Genomic DNA, 16,440 nt, shown 5'->3' with positions numbered 1-16,440 from the left:
GTATAAATACAAATTGTTAAAATACTTAGTTACAAATCAAATTCTACATTCATAACCCTTCTTAGATAGTGGAACAAAAGTATTATCAGAAGAGTACATTTGATTTTATAATCTATCAAATGTAAATTGGCAGTGTAATATAACTAAAGACATTCATTTGAATTTGAGGTGCTTCAGTAATTCCTTTTATTTTTTATCCTCTACATGCAGTTTATTGCTTCTAGTTATTTTGCTGAATTAACACACAAAGCATAAAATGATTTCATAAATATGATTTTTTACATATTTTTCTTCATAAAACATGTTGTTATCATGTGTTATAAAAATCCAGCAGTAATATGTAGCTTAATAACAAAACACCCACAGGGGCCATTTTTATCAATGATGATTTTTTCTTTTGGCCTTATAGATTTTGCAGTTTATATTCATTTCACTTAAGTGGTTTCAATGCTGAACTTTTACTTGCAATATATAATTTTTGACAGTGTGGCACTGTTGCTTTTAGTTGATGTGAATTACATCCTTCTGTGCTGAATAAAAACACTCACTCTGCAGAAAGATGGCCCCTGTGAGTGACATATGTATTCTATATTATTAGATTGTAATGAATTGTAAAGCCTTAATTTTGAATTTTTTTTTTTGCTATAGTTGCCAGGTAATTGTAATGGAGTAAAATGTACAATATTTGAATATAATATTTCACAACACTCAACGAAGATAGAAGAAGTACATTAGAATAATATTTCATTTGAAGTTTAGTTCTAACACTTAAGTACTAAAATATGAGAATTTCACATAGACTAATTGTACTTAGTTAATTTCCACATTTGAAACCTGGATATTTACAGGCAGTGTGTTTACTCACAGCTAATAGGTTAGTCCATTTCTTGCTCACGACCAGGTGTTTTCTGAGTTGTTTTTTTTTCCTCTCTATCACCTGCCTCGTGTTGTTTTTGTTTTTTATGTTGTTTTTGACGTTTCATCACCTCATAACAGTTGGTGTTCCAACTGGCTCACCTTGTATTGACTCAAACCTTCCATGAGGTTGATTAAGTAGATCTGGATCACGTGTGGAAGCTTTTGCTAGAAAAGAATGTGGCTGCCGGAAAAACTTATGATATGATTCATGTTTTTGGATTGCTGTGGTTTTCATAGCACCTTTATTCAATCTCCCACAGTTCCTGAGCAAATATTTGGTCTTTTATTCTTTGTCCGTATACATACAAAACTTACATAGTAACTTTTAATGAATTCTGGTGTAAAAAATAACTATGATGGTTTCAGGACAAAAATAAACAAACCAAAAGTAGCTGTCAGAAGGTGTTACATTAGGAAATATAAATGTCACGACTGAAAATTAACAGACCTATACACACATTAAGTGCCCATTCTTACAGTTTACTTTGCAGCTTGTACTTTGGTCCATTGCTACTGGTTAAACTGTATGTGTTGCATTACTGATGAGATAAATAACACTGGATAAGGACCTGTCTCTGAGATAGTTGGGAATAGTACAAGGACACTTTGAGACAAGAGTTAAACAAAGCAAAAGTATACATGCTTCTTTTTTCCTCATATACAGACTGCTCTATATAAAAAGTGCATTGTAATGATATACATTGAGTTGTTTAAAAAGTACTATATTCTCTGTCTGTGAAGCTGTAATAAATTCGTAGTGGTGTCTTTTCGTGGTGGCAGGAAAAAGTCATTTTTAAGGGCAGGGCCAGCGAAGGTGACAGCCTTTGGTTACCCTTGGTAACAATGTCTCATCCTCCCTTCCTGTGTTACCACTTCCCAGGAATGGGCACCCCGCATTCATACCAGCCCACGAATGGATGGGGTGTACGTCGGCCAATAACTCCAAATGAAACTGGCTCCTGTCTGTAGGCACGATAATATCCTGCAACAGAAAAATAAAACAAATATTGGGCAGGTTTCCATTGATATTGAGAGCAAATTTAAAATAAATTAGCAGATTTAAACAAAACAATGTACGTCTCTGTCGACTGCTGTTGAATATTAGGACATAGATGCATAATGATAAACAGTATGTGATGTCACTTCTCCAGTCAGGTGCCATTAAGCCTTTGTAGAAGAAGACCGTGAGATAAAGTTAAACAATGTAATGAAAAGAGTGCTGGTCAAACCTCAAACAAATGAAAATGGCATCTCACCAGTGAACATTAAATCACATGCATGAACTTGGCCACTTTTATTTGTATTGACTAACTTTTTGACAAACTTTGATTTGAATGTGCAAATTGAAAACGGGTGAAAATCAGGTGAATGAAAATGAATGTGCATCTGCACACATTAATATAATACAGCCTGAGATAGTCATATATCAAGACTTAACATACGGTTAGAAAAATGCTATAAAAAGTTTTGTCCATTTACCATTCTCTCAATCGCTGTTGTGCTGGGTAACATGTTCCTTTATTATGACAAATAGGGGGTTTATTTTTAGGTAATCCCATATACTGTACATTGTTCTGCTGTAAAAATACTTAAGGTAGCACAACAAAAGTGTTTTATAGGTGGGAATTGTCCACAGCAAATGCATTATTTACTCCTGTTTGAGTAATATTTAATAAAAAATGACATCATCCAGCTGTTTAAGTTAATTACTAAGCCTTTTACCAAAATTAAACAATATATTGTGACTGGTTTTACAAAACTTCTGTTTAATTACATCATCTGTTGGAACCCATAAGTTTGCTAATAGGAAACATCATAAGGAGGTGTAAAAGTCCTGAGACAAATAAACACATTACTGTTTTCCTTAGGCTTTGTTGAAAAGAAGTTAAACAGAGAAAATTAGCAGCCTTATCTTGTAAATATAACAACACAAACAAGCTGCGGCACTGGAGATTTGAAAGTTTACAAAAATTGGAATGTCCCTACACTGTTGCTGGGAAATCAAATCCAGAAGGTAAAGATTAAGCAAATAGTTAAAGTTTTGAAAAACAATATTGTGAATTTGGGCATTTCTAGCATGCAGAGTTACAGGACAAATAAAAGAAGGTATGGTATAATTAGAAAAATGTTTCGGAGTAATAAAAAGCATGTGAGGTTTGGGCTAAAACATGCAAATCCCTTTAACAAGTATTCATTTCAACATTATTCTGCATCTTTGCATAGATAAAATACAGCTGGTCCACTATAGAGCCAAAGCGCCAGCCTGCATAGAAAAAAAGTGCTATTAGGCTCAGTCTAACAATAGAAGCTTCATATGTGCCATGTGTTCTTGTTTACCTTGTGCTGAGGGCAGATTATTTGAGAGGTAGGCCGGGCCCGTCCTTCCATCCCTGTAGGAGTCTACAAACTGGCAGTGGTCCTCTCCCTGGCCAAAGGTATCTCCTACACTGTAGAACGGCTCTGTGGGGGGAGAGGAACAGTTATTAGGACATTTTCACTTATTTAATGTGGATTATTTACGACGATTAGTATTATATAAGGACATGTTACCTCTTAGCCCGTCTCCCATGAAGATTTTGTATCGTAGGGAGTTGCACAGAACTACTCCCACAAACTTCCTGTACCAAGTCCGCTTGACGTACTGGCTGCCCTTGCAGCTGCTGTGCATCGAGTTATACTTGAAGGTGAAGGGAACCCAGATTGGTTCTCCACCTGAGGAGCAGAGACAAACAGAGGAGAGGCATCAAAACGGCCCGACTTGGTCCTGGATTGATGTTTGAAAGAACGAAAGCTTTCAATTTTGGATCTCAGTGCAGCTTCAGTATAGAGCATGACTTGTTGACGTTATATTAGAGATGTGTTGTCAGTGTACATACTCACCAGGTGGTCTTTCAATGAGCAGAGGGTCATCTGAAAGAAAGAATGTAAACATTTCACCACAAATGAAAAAGACAGCAATGCAAATTTAATGCAATGAAAAATCACTGTAGTGTGTAATTCAGTGTACATCTGGTATTCTACTTCACTGCAGGGATGGTTTTCAATGTGGATATCACGCATTGCAATAAAACTTATTTTTGGAGAGTAAAGAAAGAAAACATAGAGCTGAGGGTTTGAACTAATCGTGCATTTCAAGGTTTATGTTTGCAGGTGTGGACAGGATACACACCTGATTCCGTGACATAGGTGAGTGTATCGCTGACTGGTCCCAGACCAAACACATTCTTGGCCTGCACTTTGAAGTAGTATCTGGATGAAAACAGACCACAATGTTTTCATTTAAAGTGAGATTTTGTCGTTAAAGTATCTTTCGGCCAGCTTTGTTGTGACTGGTTAAAGGCGAGGAAAATGATTATGAGCATAGCAGATGACTTGGCATGCTTCAGCCCGGCTGATTTAAGAGTAGTCCGATTTATACTCGTGCGATTCCAAAGTGAGCGCAGCACAATAAAATGGCTCATGTTGAAGGGAGAAGGAGAGAAGACCAGTGGAGAAAAGAGACGTAGAAAAAAAGTGAAGATTAACAGATAAGAGGACAGGGTAAGAATGAATAGAAGCAAAAGGGAAGGATGTGGAAAATGCAAAGCACAGAAATAAATATAAGCTGAAAGAGAGTGGAAACAAAGGTGGCTAAAGGGAGAGAGTGTATACTCAAAAGAAAAACTTCTCACCAAGAGCTTTACTATATGGCACAAGCTTTATTGCCAAAGAGTAAAACAGAGACGTGAACTGAGCTCATTTTGTCTCCAGGTGGTTGAAGAATTATAAAATCCAATCAGATTAAAAACAACACCAGAGTCAACTTCAAGATTCTGCAAACTTTTCCACTGTAGATGACTGGTGCATACGAGCTTTCTTCCACTCTGCGAGGTCACATACAGTAGGTTTACGGTCCGTCAATTTCTAGGCAAAAACTTTCACCGCATACAGCCACAAGGCCTGGATCCAATCACCCCGGCCACGTGATGACGCTGATCAAAATATGTCACCAGAGAGAGAAGAAAGAAATGCAGCTGCAGAGAGATGATGTAATTAAAGCAAAAGTGAAGAAGAAATTTGAGTAAGCAGAAAGAAAATGCAAACCATAATCTAAAACAAAGAGATTAGACAACAAAACCCAACATCAAAACAAGCTAGCTATTTCATACTTTCAGTACAAAGATCTTGGAGTCTTTTCCATACATTCAGAAAGTAAAGCATTAGTATAACTGAACAAACCAATGATCATTTTTAGTATCAATTACCCATTTTAGTCATTTCTAGATTAGCTGTTTGAGAAATAAAATACTAAAGAACAATTGAAAAAAATTGCCCATCACTTCTTCTTGGAGCCCAAATTGATGTAATCAAATGTCTTGATTCGTCCAATCAAAATCAAACGAAAACCAATTTACAGACAAGGAAAACCAAACATTCTCACATTTGACAAACTGAAACCCTGAAACATTTGGCATTTCTGCTTGAAACCAATTAATCCCCTATCAAAATAGTTGCTCCAAATTTAAAACTTCTTATTTCTCAAAGGATTCTTACAGTGAGGAATAAAACGTTTTATAGTCTTGAGTAATTCAATTCCATTTTTATAGTCGAAGTACTGGAAGGCAATGTTCTCAAATCCAATATTTATGTAGCTGTTCGGTATCAATAGTCAGCCAATTCAAGTCTGATGCAAAGTAGTTTTTAATTTGAGAAGAGCTGTGATATAATAAGGCATCTACACATATAGTAAATTACTTAGTCTTAAGAAGAGGAAAGCTTGCAAATGCAAGGACATTTTCCACACGTTTGCACACATAGCTTTGTTTAGTAGGTTAGGTTAGGTTAGGTTAGGTTAGGTTAGGTTAGGTTAGGTTAGGTTAGGTTAGGTTAGGTTAGGTTAGGTTAGGTAGTTACTTTATTAATCCCCGAGGGGAAATTTTTTCGCTACAGCAGCATACAGAAGCAATAAGATAATAATAGAATAATAGAAAGCAATAAAATAGCAGTAAAAAAATATTAAATATAAAATGCAGAGTATATACAGTATAGTATATATCTATATATATTATATACAAACAACCAAGAAACACAGACAAAAGTATTATTGTTGTGTGATGGATTTTGCCAGATGTGAGTTATTGTAAAGTCTTATTGCGGTCGGCAGGAATGATCTCCTGTATCTGTCCTTGTGACAGCGGAGCTGGAGGAGTCTTTTGGAGAAATTATTGTGTTATTGTGTTATTGTAGCTCAATAGTCAGTAGCTCAATAGTTCTGGCAACCAGGAGGAGCCTCCAGCATGGGAAATACCAACACTGTCCCATAAACCATCCCATGATCTTGAATACAAACCGGTTGCCAGGGAGGAAAACCTTCTTTGCAAACTCTTAGAAAATGTTATCCTTGCACGCAAGTGTAGTGTTTGTGTTCAGCAGCAGGTTTTTTGTTTCCTGCAGTCCAAGATGACCTATCACAACACCTGAGTCGATTCATGCTTCTGCTGGCCTTAAGGATACTTGATGAACACACACATCTGAAATTGGTTATCAGTTTTTTTAATGTATATGGTTATGTTGTTTGCAAACGTTTATCTCGAGGGCCACATGGGTGCCTCAACTGGACTTTTAAGACAGTATGTGGTTAGTTGCATACATATATAATCTGTTGGGAAGTCAGAAGATTTTACAGAATTTGTGTATATTGTTGACTGACTGCAGCCCATGTGTGGACCACTCACCTCACCTCACCTCACCTCACCTCACCTCACCTCACCTCACCTCACCCAGACAAAAAAAACATGTGTTTTTTCCAGTGAGGACTTTGATTGACTGTGTGTTATATGACATAAAGCCTGATAGCAGTTTCACCTTTATTCTGTATGTTATCATAATTATGCAGACAACACACACATTTACATAACTATATCGCCAGGGGACTATAATCCCATATAAGGGCTGTAAATGCATTGAACAAATGAACAACTGGATGTGCCAGAATTTTCTTCAATTAAACAAAGATAAAACAGAAGTAATTGTTTTTGGTGCCAAGGAAGAACGATTGAAAGTCAGCGCTCAGCTTCAATCACTGATGTTAAAAACCACAAACCAAGCCAGAAATCTAGGTGTAGTCATGGACTCAGACCTCAATCTGAACAGCCATATCAAGACAATTACAAAGTCAGCCTACTATCGCCTGAAGAATATATCAAGGATTAGAGGATTTATGTCTCAACAGGATTTGGAAAAATTTGTCCCTGCATTTATCTTCAGTAGACTCAACTACTGTAACGGTGTATTTAAGGGTCTCTGTAAAAAGTCAGTCAGACAGCTACAGTCCTCACTAAGATCAAGAAAGTGGATCACATCACTCCAGTTCTGAAGTCTTTACACTGTCTTCCTGTCAAACAAAGAATTGACTTTAAAATCCTGCTGTTGGTTTATAAAGCAATGAATGGTTTAGGGCCAAAATACATTTCTGATCTGCTGCTACTTTATGAACCATCCCGACCCCTCAGGTCGTCTGGGACGGGTCTCCTTTCTGTTCCCAGAGTCAGAACTAAACATGGAGAACCACCGTTCAGTTTTTATGCTTCACATATCTGGAACAAACTCCCAGAAACCTGCAGGTCTGCTGCAACTCTCAGCTGCTTCAAATCAAGACTGAAGACTTTTCTGTTTGCTGCCTTTCACTGAACCAGATTTGAGGATGTCTTAAACTGCACTGTAACTTTAATCCTATTTTTTTTTAGCTTGCTTAATGTTTTAATCAATGTTCTTAATTGTATTTAAATGTCCTTTTCTTTTGCCTTATGTTTTGATGCTTTTAATGGTTTTATGTGAAGCACTTTGAATTGCCTTGTTGTTGAAATGTGCTATACAAATAAACGTGCCTTGCTTTATTCTAGTGTCTAGCACATGCCAAAGCTTATCACTTTTTTTTTTTAATGAATAGCAGAAGACAAATTAAATCTAACTAACATACATTTTTAAATGAGACAAAACACACATGTACATTGTTTATCAAATCTCCAGTTCAAATAAATCAAGAAATTTAGGAAAAATAAGGAATGATTAAAAAAAGTAACTTGTAAAATGTCACAGCAACATAAAATCTTGAAGCAGAAAACCATAAAAGTACAGGTGAATGAAAAAGAAATCCAGAACTGCAGCCCTCATCTATTGGGTTCATATTTCCATGCATTTATTTTGAAAACGGTCACCTGAGTCTTGTAAGACATGGTTGTGGAAACATGCTCTAATAACTGAAACAGACAGTGATGGCTGTATCTGTGTGCAAGTGTCAGATAGTATGTGCTGTATTTACATTCCACTGAATTTTCCAAGGTTTCAACAGCATGTCACATCAGATTCAGAACGGTTTCCATTCAGCCAAACTCATTTCCTTCGCTCTGAGAGTTTAATCAGTGCTACAGCATCCAACTCACACTCTGCTCTGATCGGTGTCAGCCTCGTTTCATATCACATTAGTCCATATTCCAACAGACAACATACACATACACATGCATACATGAAATCATATCAGAAAAAACACATGAATTTCACATGTGCAAGAACTCCTGTGATCACGTGACCAAATACACATGCAATTGTGCACATGTGAAACATGTGCAGTTCTATTCTGCCCATGGGAAATGTGTTTTTGGAACGTTTTCATTGTGTAATGTGTGAAGCCCATGCAGATTTTCATGTGAAAACCTTTCTACACATTTTCCCAATGTATCATACATGTGATCACGTGGAAAACATGGGTAACTAATGTGTTTTATTTCTATAAGGCAGCTCCTGCTGTTCCTGCTTTCTATGACTCCCACGTGTGAAGTGTTACTGCAAATCACTGCACCTAAGAGTGTGGTGGATGTGCAAACATCAACATCTTTCCACACATACACCTACTGTCGGGTTATTCATAAATGGTGTACAGTGATACAAATAAAAACATACTGAATAATATGTGTTACCTAGAGTTGGGTTTAAGATTTTCCACTGGCAGGTGTGTCTCACTGGAGGCTCTAGAGGACCACCGGTTGTTTAGGACATCATCATAGGAAGCACTGTGGACCATGTAGCCTGCAGGGAACAATACAAAACATGTGCAATCGTTGTTAAAAAATGGAGATCAGATACTTTGGAGAAGCAGCTAGAAATGAAGAGACTGTGTATGCTTATGTAAAGTCCTATGTGAAACATAACATCACCCTGAAGTTTAGTATGAAAGAAAGGTTTTGACAGTTTAAGAGATACGCTTATTCACTTTTCTTTTGCCAAGAGTGGGATGAAGGAATCCATACCACTCTCTTAGTTATAACGTTACCACTGAAAGCCAGCTGGCTAAGCTGGGCACTGTTCAAACCAAGGTGTAAAAATCACATGTTTTTTTTATGGGTTATGTTCCCGATCATTTCTTGACTGGGCGCAGTAACTTCCTGGACTGCCCTGGTAGCCTGGCAACCCTGCGGTGATGAGGTTAATCCAGCTGGCTGCTGATGGTAGCTTCATATTTACAGTTCATGTCAAACTATTTCTTTAAAAAGGCTTATAATGTATCTGTAATGTACTACTGCAGCCTGCAAACCCCAAATTGGAGTCGCATGACTTATGACTGATGATTTATAAAGTACCAACATTTATTCAATGAATTAATTTGCTTTGTGACAGTAGGTGGTCTACCATACATTTAACTCAAGAAAAACGACCCTTCTGGCATCCTCTGTAGTTTATTCTGACCGTCCTCCAACCTGCCTAACTCTCTTTCTGTTTTCTTCTTCGTACAGACTAATCCTCAGAATCCGCGAAGTAACCTGAGGTCACAAGGCCCTCAATCATTCATGTCAAAACCAGGGAGACTGGCTCTGCCACACATCAAACTACCAACTGTTTCTATTGGATGTCTGAGTTTTACTCTCTATTTTTACTGGAGTCACACCAACACAGCTGGCTGCTGACAGGAGAGAAGGGAAATACTAGCCGCTTTGTTTTTCTTCTTTTGGGGTTTCATTCCTTCTCCATTTTACATAGTTAAACTGAGGTTTCATAAAGTAGTAGCATCTTGTATTTGCCATCTGCCTCTGTGCTATGTGCAGAGTATCTTTCCCTGTACTTTAATTTGTCAAAGGTTTCCCTGGAAATTGGTGCACAGAGCCAAAAGCAACATGTATAATACTCAGTGAATAATGTGTACGTTTTGCCCAAAGCCTTTAAAGGAAAAGGTCATCAATTCATCACAGAAATGGAACCAGACATGGGTTTCAGGTGAAAACTCACTTAACCACACGCTCGCAGCTGTTTCCATCCACTTGTTTTAAAAGCCGTGACCCATAAGTCATAAGGCACGGTTGTGCAAACACGCCGCCCTAATAATTAAAACAGTGCCTTGTGATTGGATCTGCATGTGTGAACTGCACCAGCATATGTGTGTCAGATAATGTATCCTGTATATGATATATTCCATTCTTGCCTTTGTGTGTAGGAAATTCACATTAATTTCCCATTAGAAGTTAGAAAGGCTGAAAGTTTAAACAATTGAGGGAAATAATTTTTGATGTCATTCATAATTTCAAAGAAAACAGCATTTTCCTGGTTGTTTTATATTTCATTAAAAAAAACCAAACAATCGACATTAATGTCACAACACTTAAGAACAGTTAGTTTCTGGAATGCAACATGTAAGATAAAACTTTAAAGGATATACTTTGTTGGTTTTCTCTGACATGTTTATTTCGAAACAGCTTCACAGTCTTCAGTTTTGGGAAAGTTAAAGTGTAAAAGTCTGCAGCTCAGTGATGTATTTTGTTGGACAGCAATGGAGCTTTACAGAGGATTAATTAAAATCATGCTGACAATATAGGATCAGTTCATTGTTGCTTGTCATTTCTTCACAGGATTTGTTGACTATAAGAAACACAGTAAATTCCCCAAAGTTGTGTTTTAAGTTATTTTAAATGAAAAAAAAATAGTTATCAAGTTCCAAAAAGTCCAAACAAACAAAGTAATAACAAGTTTGTGAGCAGTGAGCAGAAAGGAAACACCAAAGAGAGCAGATGGAAAGAGAGAGAATAAGAAAACATCAGTGACACTGCTGACCATCTATCTGTATCTGTTTTACAAATCAGAGGAGGAACCCTTCCACAGCATGACCAGGAGCTTGTGTTTCCCTGCCAAAGAAAACACATTGCCTCTCTAGCTGGCCAGACTGCTACCTCTGATAGTCCACCATGTCTCATATAATCAGCTCTTATCTTCAGTCCCCACTCGATTCCCTTTTTTCCATGTGTCAATTTCTAGGTCAAAGGAATCTTGATTTTCCCTGAGAAACGGTAGGAGAGCAACCTCTATTTCATGGTTTCAGCACAGTCTGTGTTTTTTGGATGATTTATTAACAATAAACTGCAGGACTGAGTTCTTAAAAGTCAGTCCAGAAGGGTGCTGGTGGCATGTTAAAGGTATCTGCTGATTAAAAGTTGATGAAAGAGAATCGCCAGGTAGTTTTGGACTTCACAGTCAAATTTAAACACATATCCTTTTTTTTGCCTCTTTGTGGCCCTTCTGTTGTTATGAATGTAAACACACTTGTGTGGCTCCTAAGTCAAACTAAAATTTGAATTTTCCTTAGGTTTTCTGGAAAGAAATAAAACTATGACACCTCTGGATGGGTGGTTTCCATGGTAGCATTTCACTGACATTTGAGTATGTTGTTTGCAGACATGCTGTCAAGCTACATGGTGCACTGCTGACTTTTAACAGGCACACAGCGATAGTTATGTACTGCCCCATCTCTTCTGACCAGACTGACAGAAGCAAGTAGTTTTGTAACTTCAGCTTCAACTTCTCCTTAACTAACTAACATAACTGAGGAACTGAAGTCATGGGCTAGTGTAGGGAGATCTCAAAATCAAATGAGACCAAACAATGGCTAACCCACTTAATTTACAGCGTTCAAACACATACAGCATCGATCAAACTAGAAGTGCTACATGTTGGGTAAGTACAACTTTAACTTATTTTTTCTATTCACAATTTTGATTTAAAGTATGAGCAAAAACCAACATGCCAATGTACAATTTGTGTAATGATGGAGTAACAATTAATCATTTTAAAAATGACTTTGAGTTCTGTAAAAACAAAGTTTCTTACCTGACACCATGTCACCCTGCAGGGGGCGGGCCCAGTCCAGGATGATGAAGGAGTGGCAACCTTCCATGGCGACCACAGTGAGGTTATGAGGCTTGTTTTTCGGAGGCTGGTTCTGATTGACCGTCTCACTGTCCTTCTTTATCAGGTCTTCCAGTATGTCAACCTGAAGGTACTCCAGAGCCTCTGTTAAAGAGCAAGGTGCAGTAGGGTCCTTTTGGATGTAGTTCAAATAGGGAGCTGGTGGCAGGAAAATATGATGGAAAATCATGTAAATATAGGCAAAATAATTTTTATAATAGGAATATAAAGAAAAAAGATTGTTCTTCAATGGACAAATGAAAAGAATTCAAAACATACTACTACTCTTCCATTTACATTTTTCCAGTTACAGTCATTTTAATATAATTTGTGCTTTCTTGATATATATATTGTTTTCCTCAGGTGACTGTCCCCTTACTTTACTTTTCTCCTCTCTTCTCCTCTTAATTTACTTTATTTATTTGTTTTCAGTGACTCTGGCAATGTGAGCAAGACCTACAGCTGTGAATACTTTAGATATCCCATAATTCCTAGTCTGTCTGGTATTTGGAGGGAACCACCACAGCCTGGAGTCGCTCCCACCTCCCCAGATGATTGTGCTTCTGTGAGTGCCAAGAGTCTAACACATGTCAGTATCTTCACATCAACTCGCAGACTGTTATGCTGTTTGCATTAGGCTGCTACATGCTCCTACTGTATGTGTATATGCAGTCATGTGGCCTTTGTACTACACATTCATAGACCTGCCATCAGGGTGAGCAGATTTATGTATCTGTGTAATCGCAAGGTGCTTGTAAGGTTGTATTTTTCTGGACAGTGGAACTGTGCAGGCTCACGCACGTGGAAGATCCAGATGTTATGCTTTGGTCATGTGATCATTTTTAAATGCTAAAAGCACCTCCCTGAAGAAACACACTGTCTTGTTGAAAAACCAAATCCAAAACCAATGACGAAAACTGGCGTGTGTGAGCCTGACGTGGATTAAATGTCAATGGGAAACAGTATCTGGACAGTTCACATCATGTCAGCTCTAAAATCAGCCTAGTAAGGCATAAATCTACATCCTAGTTATCCAAATTTCCCGTTGCTTGTTTTCTCATCCAATGTGGCAAACTCCATCCATCTGGAAGTTACGGTCGAGCAGATTCACGCAACTGCTGAGAATTATTAGTTAATAGTTTTTGTCCCACGTCTGCCTTGGACTAGATTCACCCAAGTCAAACCAAGCCGGGACAGATAAAAAGACAAAGGAAGTCTCTGTTAGACAGTTCATACAAAGCATGTCAGTAGACTGGCAGGCTCAAAAAGTGGACCTAAAATAAATTATAATAAACAGGACAGAGGAAGTCTCCACATCGAGCCAACATACTCTTCTTTCTCTGCTGAGGTCAGCACCCTTAACTTTTATTATTTTCATTTTGGATATGGGAGGGTAATAGCTTTCAGATGATTGCTTTTAAGATAGCGGCTGTTTACTGAGATAGATGGTGTACAGAGTAAGTTATTGTTCTATTGCTTCTTCTGGAGCAAATGATGCTGACAATTCTGATGCTGTACTGATTAAAAAAACAAACAAAAAAAACAGCCATAAATCTTCCCTCTAGAAGGTCTCAAACGAGATCAATATAAATGGCAGTGACATGTTACATTTAATCTGTCAATGAGGGACAGTAGAGCCATTACTCAAAGCTCACATAGAAGCTCACTCACATGCAGATCAATAAACCTTGACGCTGACTGGCCAGAATATGTGAAATATTTTATGCCAACCACAATTGGATCTGAGTTAGCTGCCTTGTCACCAGTCTAAATTAAAGGGGCACTCCAGTAATTTTACATGTCAAAGTCAATTTACTCACCGTGGGCAGTGCTACACAGCCTATGAAAACAATTGTACAATGTCTTCTGCAGCTTTAAAGGGGCTTGAACAGGAGGATGACAGGGAGCGTCTAACCAAAGACCTTATTGATTTGCAGGCTCTGGTATTTTTGGAGCTTGACTATGAGCAATAGTGCACTGCATTGATTTTGACTATCACAATACTAAATCACTCCACAGCTTTCATGAAAATATAAACATTTTAGTTCAGGTTCTGGTTCATCTTGGTTCATGCATTCAGCCATGTAAGTGAAATGGTCCACTGTAGGAAATGTAACCTGCTCTGCTACATATGGGGTTCTTTGCCTCCATGTTTTGAGTTATGTTTTGATAACCACACTGCTCCAGGGACGGTAAGAGTACTTGCTCTTAGTACTAAAACGTCTGCGTTTAAAGAAATTATCATTATGAAAACTTCAAGTGCTAAAAGTATTTATTGATCATGTTCGGGAAATGCTGTAAATCTATTATTGAAGCCTGGAGTCAACATGTGTTGACCAAAGTATGCACACAGGACCAGTAATAAGACAGCAGGGGGGGGGGGGGGTGTTTACAAGGATCTCAAGTCTAGGGACCCTGAACAGAGTCCTCTAAGAACTTTGTTATTATGATCCAATTACGGTGTGTTTGTGGATTTTTCGTTTTTGTTACTGTACCATCTGAGAAAGTCACAGATTTATGAGGCATTGCTAAGAAAACCGAGATTGAGGGCCAGATTTATTGTTATCCAATTTAACTCCACCGCTAAACAAAACAGAGTTCATCGTTATTTACAGCGCTGAGAGACATTCATCAAACACAGGAACACACACATTCACAAAGACAGACCCAAAAAACGTGACACCGCATGGTCAATCATGCTTATTGACTCTCTTGGCTAGAGACATTTGCTATTTATCAAGTTATTAAGTAAAGATAATGTTTGTTATTCTTGTTAGTACTTGACAAATCTCAAAGAAACAAATATGCACTCTCCTCCTAGTATTGGGTAAAGAGTGGCTTTCTATACATGAAGTCAAATTATAACATATATGGGGGTTTAGTTCCTTATAAAAAAGAGTACATTATGCTTATGTTGAATGTGATATTCAATAATAAAAAAAAAACTACACTGCAAACCAAAAGTTAAACTCGGGAAGAAAAACCATAAGAAAAGTTTATTATCTTACTCCTTGGGAGGAGCTAAAGTATTGGGAGCAGGATGTTTTTCTGTCAATAAAAATAAAAGTATATCTTACTGATTATCAGAGGGCTTAAGAGAGATCCATCATACATAATAGGATAGAGACTCAAAGCTAACTTCTGGAAGAGATTACAACGAACCAACAATATCGTTTTTGGGGCCACTTGGGGCAGCATAAACATGCTGTAAACATGACAGTGACAAACAGTTGCTTATTTACACATCTCATGTTTTTGGACACATGATAAATGTAAGTCCAATATTCACTCTCGTTTTAGCTCTGTTTTGGGTCTATGCTAGCATTTGAAGCATATCTGACTCTAGTTTCTAAATGCTCCATCCTGAAAACAATTTCCTGTTGTACCTTAAAACAACTGTATGAGAGCCAAAATAGTGAATCCATGGGCTGATAAACTGAAACAATTATCTGAAAGACACCATACAGCACCATAAAGCAGAGGGGAGTTGAGTAATGATCCCCTGTTGCTTCATCACAAAGGGACCCTTTCGTATTTAAGTAGTTATGTGATCATTTCTTTTCTTTTCGGTTTACAGCAACAATTAACAGTGGACAGTAGTATGTCTGACCGACTGCATAGAGCATATTAAGGCAAGTGTAAGTATGTACAAGCATGCATTTGTTGACAGACTTACCTGTGAATCGTTTCTTCCCACTGAGGTCGAACTTGGATGAAGGGCTTCTGTTGAAGGGTCTGGTGGCTGGCTCTGGAGTTGGGATCTCTGTAGTGGTGGTGGTGGTGGTGGTGGTGGGTGATGGCAGAGTTGTCTGAGCAAAATGATCTAGCAACAACATGTGTCAGTGAGCTTTTGATCAAAACAGATTCATATTATTTACATCCTAACTTAATAATAAACTGCTGTGTTTCATTAATCCTTTCTAAATGTTGCCATAATCTGTGTAATGAGTCAGATAGATTTAATTAATTGTGGGCAGATGTGTGAGCTTACTAATACCCATGGCTGTATTTGTTCTTCCCATATTTTCCATGTGAGGGGGGCTTGAGGACAACAAGCATTTCATAAGTCTCCAAAACTAACAAATGTGGCGGTTTTCGGGGTGAAATTGAATTAGTGCCTTCATCTTTCATCACTGTTTTTTTTTTTTTAAATTCCTGTGCTGCACCAGTGGACCATGGTATTACATCATGGTCCACACACATGCAACCATCTTTGCGCCGTTGCAAATAAATGCTAAGAAAATATTGTAGCAATCAATGTGACTTCACTAGCAAACCCAAGAAAGACAGAAAATATGACATGCAGCTGATTCCTTC

The 16,440-nt window shown here is 37.8% G+C and overlaps 1 protein-coding gene across 2 annotated transcripts in view; it reads right to left on the bottom strand.

The window, feature by feature from the left end:
* Window positions 1-1,129: 1,129 nt before the first annotated feature.
* Window positions 1,130-16,440, bottom strand: part of fndc1 (fibronectin type III domain containing 1) — a 35,840-nt gene continuing 20,529 nt past the window's right edge. For both annotated transcript variants that reach the window (XM_069720164.1, XM_069720165.1), the window contains 8 exons: window positions 15,800-15,946; window positions 12,046-12,282; window positions 8,874-8,982; window positions 4,088-4,167; window positions 3,799-3,828; window positions 3,469-3,630; window positions 3,256-3,378; window positions 1,130-1,900 (listed from right to left, as the gene is read on the bottom strand). In XM_069720164.1, the coding sequence (XP_069576265.1) occupies window positions 1,785-1,900; window positions 3,256-3,378; window positions 3,469-3,630; window positions 3,799-3,828; window positions 4,088-4,167; window positions 8,874-8,982; window positions 12,046-12,282; window positions 15,800-15,946 (1,004 nt within the window). In that variant the 3' untranslated portion in view covers window positions 1,130-1,784. The remainder of the gene's footprint in view (window positions 1,901-3,255; window positions 3,379-3,468; window positions 3,631-3,798; window positions 3,829-4,087; window positions 4,168-8,873; window positions 8,983-12,045; window positions 12,283-15,799; window positions 15,947-16,440) is intronic.

This window comes from Brachyistius frenatus, unplaced genomic scaffold (assembly GCF_029030835.1).
Source record: "Brachyistius frenatus isolate BFR_SWC_R1_liver_20210118 unplaced genomic scaffold, ASM2903083v1 Contig_235, whole genome shotgun sequence".
In the NCBI taxonomy this organism is placed as follows: Eukaryota; Metazoa; Chordata; class Actinopteri; family Embiotocidae; genus Brachyistius; species Brachyistius frenatus.
Note: the sequence above shows the minus strand (reverse complement) of the source record. Positions and strands in the feature narration are given on the sequence as shown.